This window comes from Labrus bergylta, chromosome 11 (genome assembly GCF_963930695.1).
Source record: "Labrus bergylta chromosome 11, fLabBer1.1, whole genome shotgun sequence".
In the NCBI taxonomy this organism is placed as follows: Eukaryota; Metazoa; Chordata; class Actinopteri; order Labriformes; family Labridae; genus Labrus; species Labrus bergylta.
In genome coordinates this window covers 26,771,372-26,797,689 of record NC_089205.1, presented here as the reverse complement: position 1 = coordinate 26,797,689, position 26,318 = coordinate 26,771,372, and the positions used below count along the sequence as shown (strand labels likewise).

Genomic DNA, 26,318 nt, shown 5'->3' with positions numbered 1-26,318 from the left:
ACATTTAATGAAATGTTTTTTGCAATCATGAACTATTTATACAATGGACCTTCAGGGCCACCGTATAATTTGCCATGGGGTGAAAAGCATTGAGGCTGTCTAGTATTAAAAAGTGTTCTTGGACATTCACACACCTTGCACAGTGAATCGTTAACGCCAGTAATTAAAATAACATCCACTAGAGGTCAGTGATGTATAACAAAAGCTTTTGGGGAACCTGTCCAGCTTTCCTTCATAAATTCTTTCCTAATGTCATAAAATAGTAGGGCTGTTCTTTTTTTTATTTCTAGCTTAGAGGTAAATCTGTCTTTGCTGAATTTTCCTAAATGTTGCTTACTTGTTCAGATGTTCTTTCCATTCGCCTGATGGTAGTTTATCTGGTCAGTGGAATTACTTGTTAAAACTCTCAGGTGTGACTCATAAAAGCTGAAAACCTTCTTCAACAGTTGACTCTATTCTTGCTGAAGTTTGAGGAAGTCAGAGAATAAAGAACTGAAAGAATCTGACGCTCAACCTCATTAGCCACAAAAAGTCTGAATCTCATCTGTTATAATATATAAATATATAATATAAATATATCCATCATATATTTAAAGACAAAAGCATAACTGAAATGCAAATAGCCTATTTTAATAAATAACAACTACAAGGCATACAGATTTAAAAGTATGTCGAATTGAACATGACACCATGGTCCGACTTGAAACTGAATTGAACTCTTGGCCTTCAAAATGCAGCAGAAAACGACCCCTTAATTTACGTGTTTCTTTGGAGGTCAGCAGTCATTGTGATTAGCTATTTCATATTGTTGTTTTCACAGTTTTTACTCAGATTTCTTTATTATTAATAATAATAATAATAATAATAATAATAATAATAATAAATGTCTTTATATAACACCTTTTTTGAATAACAGATAATTGAGATGAGATGAGATTCAACTTTATTGTCATTACACATATACAAGTATAGAGTTACGAAATGAGGTTTGGCATCTCACCAGAAGTGCAAATAAGCAGAAAGTGCAAGAGTCTGTGCTATGTACAGTAATTACAAAATTTACAGATGTAGACAAAAAAAGTGAATTATTAGGTAAATCTGGATGGCTGGATTAATGGGATGCTATAAATATAAATAAATGCTACAAAATAAGTGTATTCTTAGGATTATAATATACAGATTAAGGTGCAGTGAGCATGCTATACTAGTTTACAGATAATATAAAGAATATGTACATAATATGGACATACTATAATACAATAATACAGATATACAGATATAATTACATTACAATCACAAAAAATAAATGTATATAAAAAACAATAAGAAAGAAACAACAGACGGGTCTATTAATTACGACGTAGGATTAGGGCCACGTTAATAATAATAATGATAATAATAAATATAATAATTAAAAAAATAATAATAATTTAAACGAATAAACTCGTAAATTTACGACTTTAATCTCGTAAATAATCCTAATCCTCCATCGTAATTAATCAAAGCCATATAATGAAATAAATTAAATAACCGATAAAAAGTCAACAAGATGATTAGACGATTTTTAAAACATATTTTGTGATGACATTCCTGGTCATTCCACTATAATGTCACTGAATGATATATTGAATAAACATACTTGTAACAAAAAAAAAAATATAAATCGGTGTATTTCCTTGTGAATAAATTATAGCCTATCGAATTGTTTATTTAATGGTCGAGTTTCGCTTACATCGAAGATTCCAATATTTCCGTGCCGCATTGAAGGCATCAGAGTTTCGCTCTTCAGATGAGGGAGGGGGGGGGGGGGTTCCGAGGGGCTGGACTGGAGCTCCTCCTGTGTGTGCGTGTGTGTGTGCGTGTGTGCGTGTGTGGTTTTCCTTTCGATGTTGTAAACTAAACTCAAACTGGAAAGCTTCTCACATCAGCGACCTGACAACGAGAGAGGGAATAAAACACACACACACACACACCATCCTCCCAGGAAGATACGAGAGGAAGAGCAGCCGCGTGTTCCACCCAGGGAGCTGACACATAACCAAACACATCTGCAGGTAAAGACTAATTAGTGTTAATTACGCTTTCTGTGCACTGTGATGATCTAACATCACTAAGATTCCCAGGAAATGTCACTTCGAGCTGCGATAAACGGGTGTGGAGTTCAAACTGAAGCTCAAACACTTTAAAACACAACTTTGACGAGATGCAAGTGGAAGGATCTGTTTGAAACTTTTATAATGTTTGACAGAAAGTTGATTAAAATTAGATTAAATGAGAAGATCTACGGTTATACAGGACATCATTTAGTCATTGTATCCATTTCCTTGACTTGAAAGATGAAAAATCTTGGTTAAAAAAAAAAAAAAAAGTTACCATCTTTTTAACCAGCTTATGCCTAGAGGAACACTTTCAAAATAATATTAGCAAACTTTATGATTGTTGTTTATCTATGAGATATAGCAATAATAGGCGACCACAAATTACAAAGTAAAATGTCATGAATGAAAAACAAAACTGACAACTTAACTCTAAGATAAGATAAGACACGGATGTTGGGGGTAAGATGAATATGTAGCTTACATTTTTAATCAATGGGCTGCATCGTGCATTTTATTTGGAAGGAGGACTTTACCACTTCCTGTCCATGTTGACGTAATGTGTTTAGCTTCACACTCTTCTGCTTATTCTGTCTTGAAGTTAATTCAGCGAAGCGGTCCGTTTAGAAAAGCTGCATTCACAGCTGCTAATATGTTTTAAAGTTGCATAAATATGTGTGTGTGTGCTGAACATGTCACACATCATCCTAAAGGCTCAAATGTAATATTTCAACATCTGCACACTGCATGGGCTGTTGCTCACTTGTCGCCTGCTGTGGCATGTCTACTGGTGGTGCCCATGTGAGACCACACCCATGTTTGGCTGGTATTACTTCTGGGCTTGCGCCATAATCAAACATCTGTGTCTGAAGATAAAACTTGTGGTCTATGAAGATTCAACTTGTCAGATGTTTTCATGTGATCACATATAAGGTCAGTGTAAAGTGAGCTGTGTGGGACAATAATAAACAGAGCACACTTTAAAAAACAAACCACTTACTCTGGTAAAAAGCTGCAGAAAATGAGAAATAGGACTTAAATGCAAGTGTTGACAGCAGACCGATTTGAACAGGTGACTTAAATTGCTTCCTGTCTTGTAAGCATTGTGCTCATACTGTATAAACAGCTTGTGTGTGTTTGGCTCATAAACGTAATAAAGTTTATTTTTTTGCATTTTTTCTTCAATCAGTACAACATAAGTAGTGGTGAGTAATTTAGGGATTTAAAAGGTGCTAAACCAGTTATGTGAAAGATTCAACTCAATCTTATTGTGGATGGTTTTGTTAGTGCTTTACTGGCGACAGATATAATAAAAAATGCATACATCTAGAGGTTAATGGTGCTGAAAATGCTTTGGCATCCGTCTTGGTTTGTGGGTGTCAGTCACTCTGTGGAAGCTGCTGACTCATAGCGAAAGAGCCCGACACCATCAGACTTCCTGCTCAGTGTTCAACAGTGTGTGTCACGCTACAGCTGGGCGACATAATGAGCTTTTAAGATGTATGGATATATTTTTTAAACAGGGCAAGACAAAATTGTTTATATCAACATAGTTTATGTTGCGATAAATTAATATAATAATAATAATAATAATAATAACTTTATTTATATAGCACCTTTTAAAAACACAGGTTTACAAAGTGCTTTGACAAACAGCAAAAACAAAAACAAACTAAACCAAACACAGAAGAACATAAACAACAACAAGAACAAACAAATACAAAATACTAAAAATAATTAAATACAATTCAACAGAAAAGAACCCAAAGTGCACGATACCCAACAGACATATAGAACCCGACCATCACAAGAACCATCATAAGAACCATCACAAGAACCATCATAAGAACCATCACAAGAACCATCACAAGAACCATCACAAGAACCATCACAAGAACCATCATAAGAACCATCATAAGAACCATCACAAGAACCATCACAAGAACCATCACAAGAACCATCATAAGAACCATCATAAGAACCATCATAAGAACCATCACAAGAACCATCATAAGAACAATCATAAGAACCATCATAAGAACCATCATAAGAACCATCACAAGAACCATCATAAGAACAATCATAAGAACCATCATAAGAACCATCACAAGAACCATCATAAGAACCCAACAACACGAGCTGAGACCAAGAGGAGCAAAGATTTAAAAAGATGTAAGAAACTAAAAGAGATAAAAACAAATAAAAAGATAACAGCAATAAGAAGGTAAGAGCAGAAAAAGAAATAGAAACAAGTGGTTAAAGGATAAAACAAACAAAAACTATAATATTAATAAAAATAAAAAGTAAATATAAATAATAATAATAATAATAATAAATAAATGTATAATGTTATGTGTTTCTTCAGCACAGCTGCCAGATGGTCTGTTTCTCCTCTGACTGTCAGTCCGTCTTCATCCTGCTCCGCCTCTCTCTGTTTGTTTTTTGTCATGCAGGAAAGGCGCCCTTTTTTTATTTTGTTTTATTTAAGGAGCATTTTATTTAATACTATTTATTTTTTATTTCACAAATGGGTTTGAACATGTCGACATTGTGCAGCTGGTTGTTAATAAAAGTGCAGAGATATGTTTTTTTGTTCCACTTTGTGCAGCCGGATGTCACAGTTGTTGAAGAACTTGTTGTGTCAAACATGTTTTGTTGATTGGAGAAACCTTCTGTGAGTTTTCAGTTGTCAGCTGGCGGTGCTTTATAGCCCATATCTCATTTTCTTATTTCTACATCTTTTCAATAGTTTTGTTTCTGTCTTCCATCGGACCTGACAAACCTGAACCTCAAAGACTGTCAAAACTTAAACTCTTTACCCCGACTACATTTGACAAATGTGCTTGAAGCTATTTTCCATGTTGTCGAGCACACAAGCTGTTGACTCTCGTTAACGTTCATGTCTGTGGAGGTTTTGAGTCTGTCAGACTTTCATCCTGTTTTAAAAATGTCTTTTCATGCACACAGGGAAGTTGTGAAACTACCTGAAATTGTGGTATCAATCAAGTTTATTATCATTAAAGAAGAGTTACAAAAGAACAAAAACTAAAATGCAAAATTCATTTTCTTTATAATGAAACTAAAATAAAAACCGAGGCTTTACCAAAAACAGAGAACTAACTGAAACGGTGTTGTGTGTTTACAAAACTAACTAATATAAAATAATAGCGTAAATATATTTAGTTTTTGTCTTTGACAGAATCATAGCGAGTGACACACAGCCTATCTTTACAATCTGTCTCAGTTAAGTCAGTTTCAATCTCAGATGAGCTCTCTGACAGCAGAAATGAGAACATTTGTTCTGTTGTTTATACAATAATTTATAGGGTAAGGGTTAAATATACAGAGACAAAATCTTAACTCAAACTCAGCATTTTCACAAATTAGAACTGATGAATGGACTTGAGCTTGTATCCTATAAAGGTCACACCTACTCATTCACATCCATTCACACACTGAAGGCCGAGGCTGCTGTGTAAAGTGTCCCATCAGCAATAACTAATCCCATTCATACTTATTCATATGCCACCGCCAAAGCAGCGGGAGCAACCTGGGGTCAAGTGTCTTCCCTAAGGACGCATCGACATTTGCCTGCAGGAGCTGAGGATCGAAGGGGGACCCTCAAACTAAACTTTAGAAACTAAACTAACAGCATTAAAAATGTATGAAAACTGAACTGAAATTGAAAACAAATAGTCAAAAAAATGTAAATACATGAATGACAAATCCCAAACCATTATACCCTTGGTGTTAATTACTATGAGCAGAGTGTTGCCAGCAGAGAATGTAAAGCTACAGGATGTCACCTCTCAGTGTTTCTCACCAAAATTATTAGATTTATTTTATTACTCAGGATCGGGAGAACTTTGAGTCAGAGACTTCTCAACGGTTATTTTGCTCTTACCTTAACAACAATACATTCAGAATATAACCAGAGTGATTGTTAATTGTTCACTGTTGTGCTTAGACCTAAATGTCCCCCTTGACTATAACAGAGCTATTGTTCATGTTTTTAGTAACATCTCCATGTTTTGTTCTGTAACATCCGCTGTGAACGAGGCCTGCTGTTAATTTAAAATCAAAAGATCCAGTTTCTGCTGCACATGTTGAGAATATATGGACAACACAAGTTGATCTCGTTTTGATTAACATATAAGAAAGAAGCACTCCCCCCCCCCCTTCTACCATCTGACCATGAGTCATGTCCCAGGCATGCTGGTTATCTGGTCAGCTCAGTTTCTTCTAACCAGCCTGTTTCCCCGCAACAGCCAGAGGAAGAACAGTGAATACGATTTTAGCAACCGCTGTGGACAAAGTGGTATGTCTTGACTCTTTGCTCACCTTGTCATTTTCTTGTATTTAGCATTCCCTGACACAAAATGCAGTGTTCAACATCTCACCAAGCTTGACAAACTGTCACACATGACAGATGATTGAAAAACCTCCCTGCCCCCGTGCTGTTTCCTTGGACAGTTGACCTCTAACATCTCCTCAGCAGCTGCCCCGGCTTTTTGACATTACTCAGAGCAGTCGCAGAAGTTCTCACTGCAGCCATTCAAAGCAGCAAATTCACCTGCGGTAGAAATCCATCTCTTTACTCACAGGTGGAGAAAATCTCCTTCTATGACAACAGACAAAGACCCTACACTCTCCACAGCCTCAATCCCTTTCAGCTCAAATAAACAATTAATGTAACAGAGATTTAGCAAACCATATTTTTGGACAAATCTGTACTTATATTTAAAAAAAGAAACAAAATTCAGCTTAGATAATTTCAGAGAATATCACTCACACAGCCTCTTTGATGCATCAGGTGTGCATGATCCAAAAGATATAAAAAGGTAACAGTTTTTTTGCCTTTATTCAGAGGATATGTCGGTGGATAGAGTAGGAAAGTGGGGAATGACGAGCGACAGAGAGCTGAGGGTTACAGTTGATCACGGGCCGAACACTTTGCTGTAGCCGCTCAGCTAAACTGTGCTACTAATCAGACTTCCTCTCTCATTTGATGTTATTTAAAAGAGAGGAAGCTTCTTTTAAGTCACCAGATCAGGCACCTAATGGGTCTGCACACACACACACACACACACACGCAAACGGAGGCATTCAACTTGCGTCATGTATTTGCTTTGCTGGTAAGCTTTAGTCAAACATGATTGTCCGAGTTTGTGCTTGTCATCCTGTTAAAAAGACGGGTGGGATAGCTTATCAAGTGTGTATTTGACTATCGTGTGCGTGTGTGTGTGTGTGAGTTGAGGAAGGATATCATTCTTTCTAAGCCTTAACTAACTACAATATAAACAGCTTCAGGAGGACATGGAGGAAAAGGAAACACAGTGTCATCCTTTGTGTTATACAAATATATAAAAAAATCCTGAGAAGTGAAATAAAGAAGATCAAGTCTTACTGTGTGTATGTCTGTGTGTGCAGGGGGATGGTGGTTTCCTATGTTGGCCAGTCTTTCTCTGCACTGAGGAAACAGTGCCAGCAGAAAGGAGTCCTGTTTGAAGACCCTCTGTTCCCAACAACTGACCAGTCGCTGTTTTACCAGAGCAACCGCATCGGGAGTGTCACCTGGAAAAGACCGAAGGTGAGAGAAAAGCAAGTTTTCTTCAATAAGTTTGCGAGACTCTAAACTATTTCAGGGAATTTCCTAAAGTGTCTCCATTGTTCATTTTGTAAATCCTCCACATGGTCCTCTTCACACAAGTGTATTAAAGTTATTTCCTTAGCTGTTGGCTTCAATCAAAAATAAAGAGTCAACTCACATTAGATAAACAACAACAAAGTGAGACTAAGATTACAAATTGATGAGTCTTAAAAAAAAGTCAGGATTTTCAGATCAGAAATGTTCGGCTATTGCTGCACCACATTGAGTTGATTCACTGTGGATATTCAGTATGGATGAAAAAAAGGTCGTTAGAAAGAAAAGTGGGATTGTGGTCGTGAGACAAGTACAAAGGAGAGTATGCAAATACAGAGAGGGGGAGAGGTAACACTGACGAAGAGGAATTTATGGAATGAACCCGACTGAAAATCCAGTTCTGTCGCACATGAAGATGTTTCTGTCTGTCTGTATTTGATTATGTTTTTGTCTGCTCTTTGAACAAATATGTCAGCAGCCAAACATGTTTAGGTGTTTCCAGTGGTTACTGAGTGATAGTAAATCGACTTAGTTTTGACTGATTGATAGAACTTTTAACAAAGTCTGATATTTGTCTTGCATCACAGCAGCTCCATTTGCAACATAACAATTAAAGACAAGATAAAAAGATACAAACATTTGGAGCGCTAATAGCCTAGCGGTTATGTCAAGCGCCCCATGTACAGAGGCTATAGTGCTCGTTGCAGTGGCCGTGGGTTCAAGTCCGACTTCGGCCCTTTGCTCTGCATGTCATCTCCCACTCTCTCCTCCCAACATTTCATGTCTCTCTTCATCCGTCCTATCAAATAAAGACTAAAATAGCCCAAAAATATTTAAAAAAAAGATAGAAACATTTGACACAACATTCAAACACCAAACAAATATTTAGAGGCTCGTAGTTAACATGCAAACAAAACTGCAACTTCCTGAAAAGATAAACAAACACTAAAGTCACAGTGCCTCCCTCACCACAGCATGAAACATAAAACATTTGTGTTTTAAAGTCTTATCGTGATAATTACAACACCACTGTAGGTTTTTCTTTCACTTTATTTATTCTTTTGGTCATTTTTCAGCGAGTAGACATCACAGTGTGACGATAGATTAATGATTAACTGAAACATCTTAACAAATAGCCTCAGTCTAGAATAAACATTTACCTTGTTGGATGTCACAGAGGTATTTGATGAAACTGGAAGAACATTTTGAAAACCACTGCATGTTGCTGAACAGTTTTTTTGTGAATGGTGTTGTTCATTGCAGCAGTTTCCACTGCAGCAGTTTGATGATTTGAGATGGATGATGGGAAATATGATGCTCATAATGGAGTTATTGTCTAAAAGCTTTTCAGCTTCTATCTGCAGATGTTCACGCTGTATGAACGCCATGATTCATCAGAATCTGAAATACTTTATTAATCCCGGGGGGAAATGTGGTCGTGACAGAAGCTCTCAAACACAATATAAAGTAGGAAATATAGAATATAGAATAAAATAGAAATTTAAGTAGAAACTAAGTAAGTTCAGAAGTTCAGGGTATCCGAATAAGTACAGTAATTACCGTATTTTCCGCACTATAAGGCGCACTGGATTATAAAGCGCACCTTTAATGAATGGCCTATTTTAGAACTGTTTTCATATATAGGGTGCGCCGGATTATAAGGCGCATAGAATAGAACGTGTTTACAACTGAACAAGGCTGGGAGATATTGTGAATATATAAATATAAATATGTATAAAACGTAGTTTTATACGTAGTGCATTCACAATAACTCAACGTTGTTCAAACGTTAATGTGCATATTCACAATATCTCCCAGCCTTGTTCAGTTGTAAACACGTAAAAGAAACACAGTCTGATACCGCTAATTCAAACGTTAGTGCATAACTCAACATTGTTCAGTTACGTATAACACGTAAAGCTCACTTTTTCAGTTCATTCCCCGTCCACGAATCCCTCGAATTCTTCTTCTTCAGTGTCCGAATTGAACAGTTGGGCGAGTACGGCATCCAACATGCCCGGCTCCCTCTCGTCATTATCCGAGTCAGTGTCGCTGAGCGCCGTGTACAACCAGTATCGATCAACCAATTAACCAATTGATCCATATATAAGGCGCTCCGGATTATAAGGCGCACTGTCGTTTTTTGAGAAAATTAAAGGCTTTTAAGTGCGCCTTATAGTGCGGAAAATACGGTAGCTATATGATAAGTAGTAAGCTACAGGAGCGACTGTAACAGGCTGGTTGCACAGTGGGCGCAATTAAGCCACACAAGATAATGGTTTTGATTTATATTCACATGTTTCTACCTGAGCAGAACAATTCTCAGTTCAGGCCAGTTTATAGATTTTAAACAGAAAATGTCATCTATTAAACCTCTTATCTGAACTAAAAGCGAAGTGATTCTGAAAATTTTTGTTTCTGTCTGTGTTAAAAGGAGATATGGGATGGTTGGGCTTTAGTTTAACATGAGGACAAGACTTTTTAATTTGAGAATTACAGTTCTTTTTTTTCCCATTCAAAGTCATTTTTACTGAAAGTCTGGTTCAAACATGACATGCAGACGTTTGTCTTCCCTCAGTATATATACAGTGTAAAAGCACACACAGCGTAAATCTAAACCATAACGTGTTCTTGTTGTCAATCAGCGATGGTCCCAGATGCTGAATAATTAAACAGGAAACTGAAAGCTTTCACATTGATCGATGTTATTGATCCGTCCAGGGAGTGTAGAAAGAGGAAACTTCTGATTGTTTCCCCCTAAACTAATCAATCAGTCTCAAAGTGAAACCTAAAAAGCGACTTGTTTTCAAATTTAAGTTTCTAAAAGTCCAAGAAATGATGTGAAATCAAAGGACAGAAAGTCAAAGTGAAACATATTGTAATGTTCTGCAAAAATCATGTACAAATGTATGTAAGCAGCAGGTCAAACTAATGTTTTCTCTTTAAACCTGGTGTATTCATACGAGTTCTATACATACAAGAGGTTACACTGAGAGGATGAAAGTAAATGAATACAAACATGATGAGTTGTTTCTTTAATAAATCATATTCACATTTTTAACAGAGAGAGTAAAGAGACACTTTTGTTTTTCTTTTTTTCAGTGACACCATTTTACACCAGACATGTGAAACACACGCTGTAGATTATATTCTACAGATTCAATAACTGTGTGTGTGTGTGTGTGTGTGTGTGTGTGTGTGTGTGTGTGTGTGTGTGTGTGTGTGTGTGTGTGTGTGTGTGTGTGTGTGTGTGTGTGTGTGTGTGTGTGTGTGTGTGTGTGTGTGTGTGTGTGTGTGTGTGTGTGTGTGTGTGTGTGTGTGTCTTTTTGTAGTTGAAAAGAAGACTACATTCATAGTACTGTATGTTTAAGTGGCTACAGTATGTGAACTTTAAATAGTGACCTCTAATTTAGTTAAATGGCCGCACGGCGAGGGGCATTTAGGATCCTTTCTGGCTGGTTAACAATAACATACATCAGTCCGTTTGTCACTGTACTGAAGAAACAACCTTTCTTTGCAGTGACTTCTGAAAACATCTTCTGACAATTTGTGAAATAATGAAAGTGAAGCTGATTAGCGTGTCATATGTCCTTTTTGAGATGTAACATGTTAATAAGTGTGGGGTACAATAAGCCTTTTATAGGTCGGTCTTTACACAGTTAGTGGTGTTCTGGGGTGTGTCTCTGGTTTATCGCGGTCCTATCATTTGGCTGCCGTCCTGTCAGTCGACCTCTGTGTGGTTTGTTTTGAACATTCAAAAGAGATTTTTTTAACTCAACATCAGATTTGTATTTACTTAAGGATGGCTGAGTGAGTTCTGTCGCTCACGCCCTACTTCACAATCATCCACGCCTGGCAGCTGGCGAGTATTGATCACCTCTTCTGCTTGCTGATCATCGAACAGCTTCTATGCAGCAGCAGATATGCCAGGGAAAAAAACAACACAGATATTGTATGCATTAGAAAAGAACTGTTTATAAGAGGCAGAAGAATTGTAAAACTCAGCTCATAAATTAACTTTGAAAATGGGAGAAAATCAAAGCTCGTCCTTCTTTTATGGGTCAATAATTTGATTGATTTTCCCCCCTGATGTTTTCATATACAGCTGAGATGTTTACCCGGGTTTGAAACCTTTTGAATGAAAGAATTGGTTATCTGTGTTTTAAACTATTCCATGAATGTGATGATTATCAAAAGTTTCAAAGGATTTTCGCTCTAATCCTCTTTTTTAAATAATTGGAGAAAAAATTAATATATTGTATTTGAGATTGTAAGAAAAAGTAAATGCTGATTAACTACAAATTAAAATGTTCTTCTTCCTTGCAGGAGTTATGCAGCAACCCCCATTTATTTGTAGATGGCATCAGTGCACACGACCTGCACCAAGGCCAGCTGGGAAACTGCTGGTTTGTCGCCGCTTGCTCCAGCCTGGCCTCCAGAGAAGCTCTATGGCGGAAGGTAAGACAAAGACACGCAGACAAATCTGTAATTTAAACCTCTTTTATTGTTTGGATGGTTTTGTTCTCTTGACTTAAAAAAAGACAATATTAATATTCCCAAAGGAATCTGTTAGAAGACCTGAAAAACGAACAAAACATCAGACAACATCAAAAACAGACCTCACAATAACAAAACAAAAACTCAACAATCCAGAATCTAGTGAAACAATAAAGAGCACAACATCAGTTAAAGACTTCAATAGAAAAGGTCAAAGGCACAGCCTCTAGTCTAGAGTGTGTGCTTTGATCGGGCTGAAGAGGTTGTGTGTATAGGTGTGTATTTGTCAGATTTGTGCGACTGGGTGTGTGTTTATTTTAGATTACTCTTACACTACCAGCAACATCTGAAAAGCGACTTGAAACAATAAGAAAGAAACCTGTCAGCTGATTAGTTTCAGTGTCAGGCCATCAGGTCCTCGTGTTATTGATGTTTTATAGACTGCTGCTGTACGAGGTCACAGACACTAAATATGGTGCGTTGTTACCTTTTATAAAACATGGACACTATTCACAACAGAAAACATTTATAATAATTAAAGTACCAAACATTTAACATTTTGTGTTCTGACGCAGCTCAGAGTAGGACTTTACATCCTAAACAAATAATATTATCATGTTAATATAGTGACTTCATGACAAGAAAACTTCAAAGTCAACTTTTTAAATATCTTAATTTAATTCTGAATGAGTTTAAGTCCAAGTCATGCATAAGTCCAATGTAATATTATTATTTTAAATTTTATAAATTCATAGAAAAATGTCTCAGGACTTGAGTTGGATGACTGTGCTATAAAAAATAATTTCATCCATTAGGTGGCATCAGTTAGCTTCATTAACAGCCCAGTTTTTCAGAGAGGAGACAGCTACCTCTGTACATTTCAGACAGTTGATGATAAATATTCAGCCTTCTATTAATCAGATTTTTATAAGTGTTTCACTTTTTTTCTATCAATCATGTTATAAAGTTGAAGACTTGTCTTTGAGAGTTTTATCTGTTTTAATAGCCTGACATCAAACTTCTGATTGGTACCTCTTTTACAAGATAAAGTCCATAAGTAGCTGGAGAGCATACATCTTTTATTTGGCTTGTTTTCCTCACAAAGTGTGTGAACAGAAGTGCAGTGGATTCACTTCCTTACCCTGAAGCACGTCTGCAGAACATTTTTTTTTTCTGTGTTTGTCAGATGAAACCTGTGAGACTTAAAGCTCCTTCAGACATTTAAAAAAAACATGACAGCGTTGTAAGAGTCCTGGCTGTGGGTGTTCATCGTGTGCTTCCTCGCTGCTTCTTTCCGCTTGTCGGTTTACTCACTTCTCCGCTGTGCTCTCTGAGGACGTCTGCAGCGCTCAGTTTTCCATCTGCTGAAGGGAAACTTCATCTCGTTTTAGGTGTTGTTGCCTCAGTGGAGCATTCAGTTGTCGTGAGACCCGTCGATGGTCCAAAAACAAACAAACACTGGTCCTTAAACACTTAAGCCTCTGGTGTGATGAAGGAAAACCAGACACTTCATTTGAAGACAGTTATGACCTCATTATTTTGGACCAACCTGAGACGACTTGTAGTCACAATCCTTTAGGACCGTCTCTTTAAACATGACTTACTCTCATTCAGATCAGATTTAAACTCCATCTTAAAATGCACACTTCATTTTGAGTTTATAAAGTTGCTTCTTTAAGATGTAGTCCTCACATTTTCATTGTTAGTAATCATTATTCTTAATGATTTGTATTCAGCACTGATACAGACCTGATGTGTCTGTTTTCTATCTTGTGCTGATTTTGCAATTTGCATTAATTGTTTTAATTGTGTTGCCATTTATTACACAAGGGTCATAATTCAGCTGTTAATATTTATTTACTCATCTTTTAAATGTTATTTTTTGGGGCTTTAGTCTTTATTGGTCAACTTAAGAGATATAGGAAATGTGGAGAGGCGAGAGTAGAAATCTCTCAAATCCATCAAAGGGCCGAGGTTGCACAGAGGACTGTAACCTTTGTAAACTGGGCGCATGCTAAACCAACCGAGCATAACCAGAGCTCCATCATTTATCCTTTTGAATCAACATTCATCATGCAGATAAAGATTTTGACAAAACCAAAGCGACCACTTAGTAGCTTATCTGAGGCTTTCATTCATGAATTATAGTATATGTTTTTTATGTTGTATTAATTGTAAATCGATGTAAAAACCTGTTTGTTGCCGTGGTGATGCAGCTCTGTCTTTCTGACTCTCCTCAGTGGAGAAGCAAAAACGTCTCTGCTACTGGAAAATGAGATTCTCTCTGTCAGGTCACAGAATATTACAAACAGCTGATTCACAAGTTTTCCACTTGTAAATACATCTTAAATTATTTTCTGTAGGGAAGTTGATCCATGAAACTATTTCAAAGCACCTTTGCTAATCTCCAAACTAATCACAGCATAGAGCAGAGGTCAAAATGTTTACTATGAGTTACTGTACGTTTCATCGTTCAGAGAAGTAAATAAAGGAATATTTAGATCTTATATTTGTTGAACATTGGGGGTTAAGAATATCAATATCGTTTTTTGTCTTCTGTAATGTCACAAAGTCAAACTTTTTTCAGGTTTTCAATAAGATTTTTAGTTTTTTGTATCATCAGGCTGTCCTTTTGGGATGAAGATCTATGTAAGAAAGACCTGAGAAAATCAAATGTTCATTGAATTAGAAAAGTAGTTCAGCTCAGAGACACAAAGGAAGAAAAAGATACAAAGATGAATTTAAATCAATCACATTAACCACAAAAGAAACCTAAGATGCTTCGTTCTTGTATACATTATTTAAATGAGAGAATAATTGTGAGGTTGATAGGGTAATATTTAAAGACCTCTGCCCATAGTCCCCCCCACTGCCCCCCCCTTTCCTCTGCCTTTATCCACCGATTAAAATGAGAACCAATGAGAACACACAGACAGCTTTCAGTCGATATTTAATAGATGTCACTCCACTGATCTCTGTTTTGTGTCAGGCCGACAGTCATGCAACGTGAATATTTGATATTCCACTCACAGCCACTTGTTCTGCATCTATCTGATACTTGAAGAGGGATTAAAAGAATTCCTAAACAAAACATCGACGGTAACAACAACTCTAAGAACAAGTCACTCTTTAAACACACGTTTCATCACAATATCCAGCTGAGCGGTGAAGGGATGATTTATTTACAAGAGGAATATTTGGATTGTAGTTCAAAGTTTTTGTATTCAAAAGGTGATGCTCTTATTCAACATTTTAATTTATGATGAGTTATAAAAAACTTACTCATTTGTTTTATATCATGTGAAGAAAACTCTTGTCAGTGGAAACCTTTTTATACAATCCTTAACATTATTAACAATATTTTGATCTTCTGAGGAGCACCAGGAACCAAAACTTTACTTTTACTTTTTTTTTACTTTTAAAGGAAGACTAAATGAAGCGTGTTCATATTTGTTCTATCTCAGGATTGTGTGGTTTTAACTTTAAAAGTGTGCCCTGTTTTGTGAGAAATACTTTCTTCAAAGCTCTAGTGCCATAAGTGCTTCAAAAACTTTGACTGAGCTCATAAAGGGGAAATGAAAAACATACTATTTGTGCTAAACTTTTAAAGCCAACAATCATGAAATTTGTATAAAGTTTGCAGATTTGTGACTATGACTGATATCTGAGTGAATTTGTTTTTTTTTTTGACTCACTCAGCTCTAGTTTGAGGCTTTTAAAGGTCAAAGATTGAACAAAATATTGCACTCTACATGGATTCTACTGACAAGAAGTAAAAAAGTCATTTCTCTGGTGTGAACTCCAGGGAGCAGCTAAGATTGGCTGCCTCCGCCCCATCCTTGAAAGCCAACAGGAAGTACATAACCTTCCTGACCTTTGCCAGCTCAGCAATCCTTTCGCCGAACTCCAGCATATCCGCCTCCAGCCATTTGAGCGGGGAATCCTCGGGGTCGTTAGCGTTCCGCCAGAACGTTCCGATGGGCTCCAGTAGCTGGCGGGTCATCAGGTTGGTGAGGTCGGGGGTCCAGAGTTGGCAAATGCCTGTGATGGTGACACGACCGTGGCCGGTTAAGGAGAAGTACCAGCGTGAGAAGTTCAGCTCCTGATTGTTGAAATCCAGCCGATACACGAACTCATGAGGGAGAAGAAGACGCTCTCCGTCCTGACGCTTCTGACCCGTTTTCTGCAAAGACGACACGCGGAGACGCATCATCTACAGAGGAGATAAAACGACACAATCAATGAGATGGAAAAAGAGAAGGATTAAAGAAGATCAGATGACAGAAGATGAAGCCAAAAAAACATTTTAAAGAAGAAGATACAAGACAAGACAAAAGAGACTCAACTTGAAGCCCCTACAATTCTACAATTCTACAATTCACTTAGCAGACTCTTTTATCCAAAGCGACGTACATCAGAGAGTAAGAACAACACAAGCAAGGATCTAGAAAAAAGGGAACAATGTGAGTAAGAGCAAACGATCAGCTTTGAGTCTGATTGGACACACAGGTGCTGACAGGAAGTGACCAGAGGCAAAGCACAACATTGAGGGCAGTTCTTGAGAGCTCTAATCAGTATAGAAACCATCTTATAAGTCGTCATTATCAAACAAAAACAATCGTCATTACCATCATCATCATCAATAATATGGAGACCATCATCATTAAGTTAGTAGGTATTCATGAAAGAGCTGGGTCTTTAGCTTTTTCTTAAAGGTGCAGAGGGACTCTGTAGATCACATGGAGTTTGGAAGTTCATTCCACCACCGGGGGGCGACAGAGGAGAAGAGAGCCCCTCTGCCAACAGTTTTCAAATTATGTTCAGTTCAAGGACTTGAATTTTTCATGCAGCAAAGGGCCGAGGTGGGATTTGAACCCACGGCCGCTGTGCTGAGAATATTGCCTCTGTACATGGGGCGTGCGTAATAACCATTAGGCTAAAACCTTTTGGTGTCACACAAACTCATAATTGTCCATTTTTAAAGGGAGACATGAAATGTGCCAGACAGCCGGTTACATCAGATGGAAAGAAAAGCGTTTTTAGGCAGAGTGCCAGGCTTTTACCCCGTGTTATAACTCCTCTGATGAGTAGAGATATTGATCATTGCACCAGGGACATTAAAAGCACCCGGCACACCATTCAAAACTTTACAAGGCGGTCCATTACAAGGCGATTAAAAGTGTATATATGGGAAGGTTCTGCAGACTTCTGAGGTTGCTGAAAAGTTGCCGTTAAATTAAATTTTTCTTTTTTAGAAGGAACAGGTTTTAAAATGCTGCTTTATAACATTGAATAAAAGTTTCCTTCAGTTTGTCTCTCATCATGAGAAATCAAAAATTGCAACATTGATCCTTGCTAATTTTAATGTGTATTAAAGCGCTCCATTGCACCTTTTTTTTCAAGTTTTTTGACTTCTGATTTCAGAAAAAAGGGTATAATATTTGATATCAAAATGTTATTTCTCAAGAAAAAAATTTTGCAATAGCAGAAATTTTAGGTTCTATCTCGTAGCTGAGGTGTTATCATTTCAAAGTGAGAGCCTCACCTCGGTCAGCGCGGGGTCTTCTGTAAATTCCAGCACAATTGCGTTGGCGGGAGACTTGGCATTGTCCATGTCTGACTTTGAGGAGATAATCCTGGGTGAAGGAGAGGGCAGGCCTGCCTGTGTGTGGATGGATGCTGTGATGGATGGAGCTCTGATAGAGTTTCTCATATACCCTCTCTCTCTCTCTCTCTCTCTCTCTCTCTCTCTCTCTCTCTCTCTCTCTCTCTATCTTTCCTCATAGGTTCACATCCTGTCTCTCCTCCCCTTTCCAACTATTTCCATCACAGTGAAGCAGTTTTTCACTTTGTCCCCAACCTCCCCATCCCCCATCCTGCCCACAGGGTAGATCTGTCAGGGTGCATTGATTGCACACCAAAAGTAAGAGAGGGTGGTGGAAAGCATTGGTAGATGAAATCAATGTGAAAACAACATCAGTCAGAGCAGTTGTTTATCTTCTGCTGCACTCTTTTCCATCCTGTAAAGCCTGACACGTGTTGAATCTGCACCAAAGTGTTTAGAATATGCAATTCAGGAAGGACGAGATGTAAACATTACCCGTACTTTGAACTGTATATTCTTGATATTATCCAGTCGGAAACATAAAAAACAAAAACTTGTCACATCTCATCTCTGAATTCAGGTTTGAAATGTCTGAATATGAAATGAAAATACTCTAAGCTTTTTCTTTTAAGGTGTTAAGGAGGTGGGTGATGTGTGAGGGTGCTAGGCAACAGGAGGCACTGATGACGTACGAGAGGGAACTCTGGGAGGTTCCTGAGGGCTTCTGGGAGCTCAACTGGTTTTGGCTCAATGGATCAGTTATTTATTTATATCATGTACTTCTGTGAGGATTGTGCGTGTGTGTGTGTGTGTGTGTGTGTGTGTGCGTGTGCGTGTGCGTGTGTGTGGGTGTGGATGACGGTGTTAAGGTGTTGTCTGCTGGGATCTTATCTCAGGATATGGGTGGATGGCATTCCCTTGTTAAAAACTTTTGAAATCCTCAATGTCTCGTGTTAATTATAGACGAGGAAGGTTAATTAAGGGAAAACAAGTTGATATCACAAGGTGATGTTTTTCAACTTGAAACTACAAACAGGTGTGTGTTCCCTTTTTAAAAAAAAAATTTTTTTTCCAGGAAGTAAAAATCACAAAGGGATCGCTTTAATTTGCCTTTTCCACAGATAACTCAAAGTCTGCCTTCTTTGTTTTTACTCTTTATTCTGGATTCAACTAAATGACAAGATGATGACCAGCCTCATGTATTCTGTGCCCCCCCCCCCCCCCCCCCCCCCAGGTTATTCCTGACTGGAAGGACCAGGAGTGGGACGAAGACAAACCTGAGTCCTATGCCGGGATTTTCCACTTCCGGTTTTGGCGGTTCGGTGAGTGGGTGGATGTGGTGATTGATGACCGGCTGCCCACAGCGAATGGAGAGCTCGTGTACTGCCACTCAAATGACAGCAACGAGTTCTGGAGCGCACTTGTTGAGAAGGCATACGCCAAGTAAGCACATAATACGTTCCTACATAGGTGTGTGTTCTTGTGTGTGTGATCTTGTCATTTAGTCGGGGTACGGGGTGGATTGTGGAACGGGTTGGGTGAAGAGCTGAAACAGACCACAAATATTATAAAATTAAAAAAACTATACAAAAAATACATTTTAGACGGGTATATGGAAGAGGGAAAGTTATTTTAGGGGTATTTCTTTCTATTTTGTAACACTGGGTGGATATTAGGATTGTAAATACACTGGGATTGTTATTTATTTTATGGGGCAAATGAACTGGGGATAAGTTTGTATATTTGATGTAAATAATTTATAAACTAACAGAAGCAATGTAACATAGGGGTAGGGATATATAAGTTTTACTTCTTCCTCCTCCTTTTCGGACACTGTTACTTTTGTCTTTTTTTTTTTCTTTTGTTTATCTTATTTTAAATTTTGCTTTTAAACCAATGAGCCTTTTTTTTGCAATTGCCAAGGACATGAAGCCAGCACTCTATAAGAGAGAGATGGAGAAGGGATATGAAATGCAGATTCAAACAAAATGTTTAGAGTAAACTGGCTCCAGGCAGAACCTTCTAGTCTTACTCAAATAGCTTTTCACTTCATGCCACATTTAGAATCAGGATCAGAATCAGCTTTATTGGCCAGGTATGCTTAAACAAACAAAGAATTATACTTCGGTAAACTGTGCTCTCTTTGTACAAAGGTATAATATTAAATATCAACAGTAAACACAAAAATAAACAAATAAGCAAAGACTAATATTTACAAGACTAAATGAGATAATAGTGCAGTGAGTAGTGCAAACAATGCTGAAGTAAGCATGACGTCGTTTTTACAGTATTTATATTAAAAATTGTGACAATTTAAGTTAAATTAAATATGTACATTCACAGTGACAGTTTTGTTCCAGGGTTATTTCACAGTGACAGGTGTGACACTCTACACAATCTCACACAAAATGCGGTACCTTCAGGAGCAAGTTTAGGTTTAGTATCTCTCCTGAGGACCCCACATACTCAAGCAGCCAGGGACTGAACCGCCCAACATATGATAAGAGGACCCACTTCACATCTGAGCCACAGCAGCCCAACATGTAGGATCAAATATATGATCACATGGAACATATTAGGGACTGAAAGTCTAAATATTTTGACCTTATTTAAATGTTTAAACATATTGAGCTAATTGCTTTGTTAAATAGAAAATGGTCTCTCTATAAACTGGTGTATCTAAGAATCTTTTGTCTTATTGTATAGGTTTTGAATCTGTGTTAGTCTGAGTGGATGATTGCTAAATGTAGTTCAAACAGCAGACAGTTAACACCCCGGAGGTGTGTAAACATTTCAGGGTCATCGCAGCAAACAGCAGCTGTTTTTCTAATCCATACTGGTTCCTCACTCCTCCCACCTCTTTATGGGATTCAAACAGGCGGTGATGTCATGCTACTTTGGGGTGATACACACTTTGCATAAAGACTAAAAGTCCCACGAGGCAAACCAACAAGAACATACATCATTACATTGCCTTTATTAGACATTCATTTTATAATGGTTCAAAGTTAATTCAAAGTCATTACTTACACATTTTTATATGCAAAATACAAGTCATAGATGGAGTTTACCCCAACAAATATAGATTTATGTTATGACCTATTAATGAACAGACTATTTCTCAAATGTGCTCATGTCATTACTTTTATCTGCAGAAGAACTTTCTTACATATGAAGGAAGTGATATGTATTATTTAAGATCTTTTGAATGTAAGCAGAAATCAATATTTTGTGTGGTTCTAGGATGTGCGGATGCTACGAGGCGCTCGATGGGGGCAACACTGCGGACGCTCTTGTGGATTTCACCGGGGGTGTATCAGAGCCCCTGGACCTGGTGGAGACAGGATTCAAAGATGATAAAGAGAAACGAGACGAGCTGTTTGAGCGAGTCCTGAAAGTCCACAACAGAGAGGGCCTCATCAGCTGCTCCATCCGGGTGAGGAAGGACACAAAAACAACAGCAACAACACGCTGGCTTAATCAATAAATTAATGGATTTAGGATTTGAAGTCTGCCTGACTGAAAGTGGGTTTCCACTCGCTGCGTCATTACAGGCGACAACCGCAGCAGACATGGAGGCGAGGCTGGCCTGCGGGCTGGTGAAGGGTCATGCGTACGCAGTGACGGATGTCCGCAGGGTGAGGCTGGGCCACGGCCTGCTGGCTTACTTCAGATCGGACAAACTCACCATGATCCGCATGAGAAACCCCTGGGGACAGAGAGAGTGGAACGGGCCCTGGAGCGACAGGTGAGGAAGTGTGGCGGACGGGCTGGAGATTTAAACAGGAAAGAAAAGCGTAAAAAGGGAGAGTTGTTCTTGTCCTCGGGGATCATTTTTGGGAACAGACTATAAAATGATTTTGAAATTTGAATGAGGTTTGACATCACATAAATCCTCAGATTTGTCCTGTCCTTTAAGTCAAATGAGTCAAATTACAATCTCTGAAGTTACTCGTAACCATAGCAACAACACAAATGTAGTCGAGTACAAGAACTGATTCTGACAGTAGTGATGTGGAAATATAATATCTATTTTTTTAAATAATTTGTAAATGTGGTGTTACCTCGGTTACTTTTGACGGCATTCTGTTTGACATCTGCCTTTCTTTATTTGTTACTCAAACATTATTACTCGCCGTTTCTTGTTTGCAGCTCTGAGGAGTGGAAGAAGGTCAGTAGCAGTGAGAGAGAGAAGATCGGGGTCACTGTGCAGGACGATGGAGAATTCTGGTGAGTTTTTAAACAACACTGCCCCCTGTTGGCAGACACTCGGTGCCTGCGTGTGGAGCTTGGTGACTTTGCACCTGAAGTTGTATCATCAGTTTATGTAGGCGTCCCCCCTCAAGGCTTATTTTTTTTCATTAATCAGCTTAATCTTCTAATCACATCCTCCAGATTTAAACGTCTCTCTCTTTGTGGAAGTCCTCATTCCTCCTCTTTCATCATAAATACTTCTGATCTTACCGTACTTATTCTCCTCTTCCTCTCTCTCCCTCCATCCAGGATGACATTTGATGACTTTATCGCCAACTTCACAGACCTCATCCTGTGTCGTCTCATCAACACATCCTACCTGAGTTTCCATAAGACCTGGGAGGAGACTGTGATACGAGGCTCCTGGATACGCAACGGCGACACGCTCCTCAACCGAACTGGTGGCTGCACCAACAACAAGCAATCTTTCCTCCAGAACCCACAGGTGTTGTTTTCTCTCAGTTATCAGGAATAATGGGATTTGGTGTTCTTCTGAAAGAAGGAACAAACTCCATCATTATATATTTGTTTCCCTGTTTTGTAGTACGTGTTTGACGTGAAGAAGCCCGAGGATGAGATATTGATCTGTCTGCAGCAGAAGGACCGCAGGGCGTCTCTGAGAGAAGGACGAGGAGAAAACCTGGCTATTGGCTTTGACATACACAGGGTCAGTTCAGTGTGTTTCAAAGACAGTCATTGATGTTCTCACAGAATCCTTCAGGTCCACATGTAAACAGAATCTTACAATCTTTATGTAGAAGGCTGTTTTATAAGTATTTGTAGAAGTCAGAGCTTGGAGGTCGCAGAGGGAGATGTAATGCCCTGAGGACAGTGAAACACAGCTGCTGTCTCTTTTGGTTTCAGGTGGAGTTAAACAGGACTTACCGTATGCATGCTACCCAGGAGAAGGTTGGTGGGAGCACCTACATCAACTCGAGGTCTGTGTCTGTTCGGCTCGAGCTGAAAGAGGGGAGATACGTCATCATACCCACAACCTTTGACCCCGGTCTGGAGGGAGAATTCCTGCTCCGCATCTTCACCGACGTGCCGTCCAACTGCAAGTAAGAAAACCCTGGGAAGTTTTAGCGCAGTTGTGTCTGTTTCCGGAGTTTATGTTCATCAGAGTCATTGGATATACTGAAATATTCAAGTTGAAAATGGGAAGTGCCATTTAAGATCAGACAAGTTTCAATTTAAATTCTACATAAAGCTCTGATAACCCAGTATGCATTAGAGGCTGTGCACAAATCTCAGTGACTCAGGAAGCATCTAGACTGCCTCTTACTTCTCCCTGTGTTAAGGTTAAGCATTGTGAATTAGTCTTAAACCCAGAATTCAGGGCGGTTTTAAGAGAGGAGTGTCATGCATGTTATTTCAATTTCAGTTTTTTGTCCACTGAGTAGCTTCTTTTTAGCCTTCAGATATTTTTGTGATCCAGATCTGCAGCAGGTTTGAGGTAAAGCTCGACTGTTACCTCACTCTTGATGTAGAGATTTTATAGGACAGAATAGGGTTGATACTACAGCTCATGTACAGTCAGAATAACGTGAAAACAAGACATCCCTTTCCCTGTCTCATTCTGTCCCCCTGTGCTTCAGAGAGCTAACTCTAGACAAGCCTCCAAAGACATGCTGGAGCGGTTTGTGTGGTTATCCCTCTCTGGTCACTCAGGTCCACGTACTGAGGGCTGCTGGACTCGCAGGACAAGACTCTGATGGAGGTATATTTGAGGTCTTCTTTGTTTTGTCTGTTATATTATATTTCTCTGAATTTTTGTGGATTTGCATGATTATTTTTTCATTTTTTATTTCTAATTTGATCACTTTTCTTCACTTGAACTACAAACTCTGACCTGCTTTCAGCTGAAGCAGCTCCAGTGCAATACCAGTTTTTGCCAGTAGGGTGCAGCAGCAGCTTTGTAATGTCAGTAGCTGGTGCTGCACATCTTTCATGTCGATATGCCACACCCGGCTTGTATGACAGCTACAAGGCTCATATTCATGTTTTTGCAGTTGTTAAAAACTAGTAAGGCTTAAAAAAATCTCTCATCTCTGAACCTTTTTTCTTTCCATCTCACCAGTTTTTTTTAACCTATACATGGATAACATTTCTTAAAGAAATACTATTTTCTTTTGAGTTATAAGAGCCACATCTGCTCTCATGAGTAGTTACACTTTTTGCAATATGACCTTGTTAAGTTGTCGTCTAAGCATGTAGACTCTGATATACAAAAATGGGTTTTTCATAAAACAATGCAACAGCTGAGTCAGAATGAATATCAGGTTTGCTTGAAACTTGCACTTATAAATTGACATTAAAGTTGGACGTCCCAAACAGGATCATGTTTTCTCAGTTGTTGTGTGTTTATGTGTTTATGTGTTTCTTTAGCGTCGGACCCCTACGTGATAATTAGTTGTGAAGGACAGAAGGTGCGCTCTCCGGTCAATAAGGACACACGGAGCCCCGCCTTTGACACCAAGGGGCTCTTCTACAGGAAGAAGGTCAAGCAGCCAATCAGCATCAAGGTGTGTGTGTGTGTGTGTGTGTGTGGTGGCTCATTATAAACTAGTATACAGATGTCAATTCTTCTCTTCTATTCAAATTGTGAATTTTTTTTTTTCAGCTCTACAACCACAACCTGCTGATTGACTCCTTCCTCGGTCAGGTGACCATGCCGGCTGAGCAAGGTAGTTTCCAGCAGACGCTCCACCTGAAGGGAAGGGGCGATCGCAGTGACAGCGACCTGCCCGGAACCATCACTGTTGCCATAGTGACCAGCTCACTGCTCACCACCATCTGAGACAGAGCAGTAAAACCGTGCTGTCAGGGGTTCACTCCCACTATTGTATTGAAGTTTACCAAATCAAGAGTTTACCACTAAAGATTAGTTTGAGTAAATATTCTCAAAGACTACGTCTGTTAAATAGAGGCATGCCACAAAGAGATCATAGGATCTGATAAAAATATAAACACAGCAAAACTAATAAGCTCGATGCTATGAAATGTGTGTCTACATATCGATTTACAGTCCTTTTTAGGGAGTATCTGAAATCCTTCATGTCTGAGAGAGATACTGCAAATCATTCCCATCGAGGATATAAACATTGTTTACACTTTTTAAGTATGGGAGTCCTTTTTTCCTCTGGTCGAATCTCAAGTCTTATCTTTCTATGTCCTTTTATACTGCCTTTTTATATTTCCTTCTTTTCATTTCCTTCTTTTTGTTGTATTTTACTCCCTTGAAAAGGTATTTATGGCATAGAAGTCGAAAAAGAAAAGTGTTGCCAAAGCATCTTACATTTTATTAATAATATCGTGTTATATTTGTATATTGTCTTAATGATTCTCATGTCGTCTTTAAAGCACTTTTTATTGCCTTGTTTTGAAAGGTGCTCCATAAATAAACTTCCCTTTCCTTGAAGCGTAACACCTTCTTCATACACAGCCTGCCATGAGAAATCATCTTTAATTTCAATTTAAGATTCAGGCGACTTCATTAATCCCAGATTAATCACTACCGAGTCATTGAATGTCATCACTATTAGAGTGATGCATTAAATGAGTCATAACGCCAATGCTAACCCTATCTAAGACATGCTGCAGGTAACCCACTCTGGAATTGGAGCTAATTTTATCAAACTCTGTGAGGCACCACTTTCTCCTCACTCTTTAAAATGTCTCAGTATTTGTGATTAATCTGCTTGAACAATCCATACAATACTTAAAGTTTCCATCTGTGAACCCAAATCTGACTCCTGCCCATTCTGCACCTCCTACGGGACTGAGTGAGACAACAACCCCCATTCCCGCCCACTGTAAGGGCCAGTGAGTGTTTTTGGAGACTTGCGCCAATTTCACACCTCCCTGAAAAAAAAGGGTTTTTATCTATAAAGTCTTCTTTATCTCCAGAGAGAGCCCGACAAAATCTGATGAATTGTCTCCTAATTTAAAACCACTATGAGTTAAACGTTGTCTCTCTGCAGTTTAGTTCTGGACAGGATTAATGAAAAGGTGAAATCGGCCAGTCGTGCCTCGAGCTCCTGGCCAGACTGTTCAATATATATATTTAATATCTGACTCAAAGACGACTGTGTGTTCCTCCCCTCTATGTTTTTGAAAACATCCAATAAGTGATTTCCACTATCATTGTTTTAGTTTTATACAAACTGTTTCTATCTGTGGTGTTTCTGCTTAAAATTTGCCCCTGAAAACAAATTTGTCA

At 38.5% G+C, this 26,318-nt stretch overlaps 2 protein-coding genes across 2 annotated transcripts; one reads left to right on the top strand and one right to left on the bottom strand.

Annotated features, from left to right (window-relative positions):
• Positions 1 to 1,848: 1,848 nt before the first annotated feature.
• Positions 1,849 to 25,212, top strand: LOC109991254 (calpain-5). Its single transcript, XM_020643516.3, has 13 exons — positions 1,849 to 2,054; positions 7,527 to 7,686; positions 12,067 to 12,198; positions 19,077 to 19,285; positions 21,086 to 21,278; positions 21,397 to 21,590; positions 21,995 to 22,072; positions 22,346 to 22,541; positions 22,641 to 22,763; positions 22,961 to 23,157; positions 23,695 to 23,816; positions 24,485 to 24,621; positions 24,720 to 25,212. Exons 2-13 carry the CDS (start codon positions 7,531 to 7,533, stop codon positions 24,894 to 24,896), a joined length of 1,914 nt encoding a protein of 637 aa, XP_020499172.2. The 5' UTR covers positions 1,849 to 2,054; positions 7,527 to 7,530; the 3' UTR covers positions 24,897 to 25,212.
• LOC109991255 (olfactory marker protein-like) lies at positions 15,594 to 18,031 on the bottom strand. The gene is made up of 2 exons (XM_020643517.3): positions 17,783 to 18,031; positions 15,594 to 16,450 (listed from the first exon to the last, which is right to left on the bottom strand). The coding sequence occupies exons 1-2, from the start codon at positions 17,948 to 17,950 to the stop codon at positions 16,019 to 16,021; spliced, it is 600 nt and encodes a 199-aa protein (XP_020499173.1). The 5' UTR covers positions 17,951 to 18,031; the 3' UTR covers positions 15,594 to 16,018.
• Positions 25,213 to 26,318: the final 1,106 nt, after the last annotated feature.